Genomic DNA, 2785 nt, shown 5'->3' with positions numbered 1-2785 from the left:
ACAGAAGCTGTAACAGGCATTTTTTTTAAATCTCAAGAGAGAGCTTTTAACGTTCCTCAATTAAATATGACACTTACTGTATTTTATGGCTACCTTTCGTTATGTTACAGATGTGACCTTTGAGTCCTAGTTAGAACAGATGTTTAATTTTAGCAAATGCTTGACTACATCTGCTAAGATAAAATACATACACACGTAAATTACATGATAAACATCATTTCCAGAGACACTCAGAATTTTACAGTGTTTCAAATGGCTTTCTGCACTGCAAGCTAACTGCTGCTTTTGTGCTTGTGTGTTTCTGTGTCATCGGAAACAAAAAGAGCAAAGCACTTCCAATGAACAAGACGTTTGAAAATAAAAATATTCTGATCAAAACTTACACAGTAGATAAAGGATTAATGGACCCGGCACTAATAAAGCAAGCTTATTAGTGACACCGAGCGAATATCTATCTAAAAGGTTGCTTTTCTCCTGAAAAGCATGGCGCGTCAGTGTGCTGTAGCGCCGGCACTCATCAGGTCCGCCGGGGGAACTGGGAGCGCAGACGGTGGCCCCGGCCCGGTGTGACCCCGCAGGTCTGGGGGGACCCACGCTCCTAGGCTGTGCGCTGCTCCCGGGCCACTGACAGCCGCAGCCGTTCCTAGTCTTCACACACCAGGGTGGGGCGGGAATGGGCGCGTGCTGGGGGTGTGGCCGGGACGAGTGTGGCAGAGTGTGGCAGAGTGTGGCCGGCCTTTGCATGCTGAGCGCGCCCAAACGGACGGAACTGCTAGGACAGCCGCCGGTGCCAGGGGCGGTCACGCACGGCTACCGCGAAGCGCCAGCATTTCGCACACGGCCCTAACATTTACCTTTTGAAATGTTCCACTTCCCTCTCCGTCTCGTCCATGTCCACACTGTCCAGGTCGATGTCTTTAGGCAGAAAGACGTCATCTGTGGGAGGAAAGGAAGCAGGGGGTCAGATTACGCGCCGGGCCACCTTAGCAGGACGCAACTGGTCTTACTTCGACAACTTCAGAAACTAAACATTTTTTCTAAAATGAGATTTTACAAGTGGCCAAAGGAGAGCAGATCTGTCTTCTGTGCCCACGAGCACCCAGGTCTGACCTGCGGTCACGGACCCGCATGGCTGCCGAGCAAAGCGGCTGTGGCTTCAGGTGCCCTGGGACAGACACATTTGCTGGTGCCCAGCCTGGTTCCCCAGTCAGTTGGTCACTGACTCACGACGGGGGACGCCTTGGACGGACTCCGGGAACCCTAGGGTGCCCGAATCCCTGCTGGAGGGACGGAGGGAGCAGGAGCACGGCTGTCAACGGAAGCTGCAATAAAGCAGGCCCATGGGGAGGACAGCACTGTCCCTTCAATTGCCCATCACAGTAAGAGGACACGATTGTACTCAGGACCCAGATGGCGACGTCTACGGGGAGACGGCTCCCGGGGCATCCCGGAAATGGCATCTGAGACTTTTCAGGCCACTCCAGTAAAATGATCCTCTGTGAACATAGGCTGGATGGACAGGGTGACCGCCGACGCGGGATCACGGCACGGGCAGAAGATTGGCTCGCCTGGACAGAAGATTTTCGCTGCACAGGACTCAGGTCCCTGCGGAATCTAAGAGAGTGACCTAACGCCAGGTGACTCGAAGGCCAGCAATGTGAGGAGGAGGAGGACGACGGCGCCCCGCCAGGCGAGAGAAACAGAGAAGGGGCAGCGGTCACCATGTCGGACAAAGCAGAATTTAAGTCAGAAAAAGGAAACACGACGAAAAGGACTTTTTTAAAAATAAAAAGCAACAATTTACTAAGAAGATATCACAGTTAGGAATGTGCGGCGAGCCACACGGACACCCCGAGTGGAGCAAAGCGACGGGAGAAGCAAGAAAACACGGGAGCTCATTAACGAATGGAAGGCAGGGCAGAAACAAGGGCGCGGAAGACCCAGACCTAGACGACTCATCGCCCCGCCACACACACCTGACGTCAGCACGCCTCCGACAGGATTCACACCCGTTCCTGACTAAAACACGAAGAAAGGTAGGAATCACCGGATACTTTCCTAATGTGATAAAATAAACACACTATATCCTAAAGCCAGAATGTTACTCGGCATGGAAACAGCGGACGTTTTTGTCAAGCTCAAGAAAGATACAACAAAAGACAGAACAATCAGACGTGTAAGAATTTGAAAAGCACACGTAAGACTTTCTCTACTTGCAGAAAAGTGCTAAACTACCTGGAAAACCCTAAGGAATCAACCACACTCAAACAGTAACGTAATCCAGTCAGGGAGCCGATAGAAAGCTAATTACAGAAACCAACAGCTTTCCTATATACAAAGAACTCGGCAGAGGAGCTCTAGCCAAGAGAAATACAATGTGAGTCACAGACGTAATTTAAGTTAACCACGTTAAAAAAAAAAGAAACAGGTATAACTCATTTTAGTAATATATCTTACTTAAATATATCCCCCAAATTATCACATCAACAAGTAATCAGTATAAAAAATTATATTCAGATATTTTACCTTCTTCTGTTTCATATCAGGTTTTCAAAATCTGCTGTAACATGACACGACTGGCCCTTTCTAGTGCTCAGTAGTGACACGTGACCAGTGGCTACAGCACTTGGCGGTGCAGAGTTAGGAGACAATGGCGGAGAACACTCCATCCAAGTTAAAAATGAGGAAGATTAAATACTTAGCAATAAGCTCAGTAAGAAAGGTGAAAAATCCAGAAAAACTTAAACATCCCTAAAAGGGTATCTACACGAAAGCAGACTTGAAC

At 48.8% G+C, this 2785-nt stretch overlaps 1 protein-coding gene across 1 annotated transcript in view; it reads right to left on the bottom strand.

Annotated features, from left to right (window-relative positions):
• Positions 1 to 311: 311 nt before the first annotated feature.
• The window catches only part of FAM193A (family with sequence similarity 193 member A), a 69670-nt gene continuing 67196 nt past the window's right edge, over positions 312 to 2785 (bottom strand). The window contains exon 20 of the mRNA XM_011374716.2: positions 312 to 936. Coding sequence (XP_011373018.1) covers positions 851 to 936 — 86 coding nt within the window. The 3' untranslated portion in view covers positions 312 to 850. The remainder of the gene's footprint in view (positions 937 to 2785) is intronic.

This window comes from Pteropus vampyrus, unplaced genomic scaffold, assembly GCF_000151845.1.
Source record: "Pteropus vampyrus isolate Shadow unplaced genomic scaffold, Pvam_2.0 Scaffold253, whole genome shotgun sequence".
In the NCBI taxonomy this organism is placed as follows: Eukaryota; Metazoa; Chordata; class Mammalia; order Chiroptera; family Pteropodidae; genus Pteropus; species Pteropus vampyrus.
This window is presented reverse-complemented; position numbering and strand designations above follow the sequence as displayed.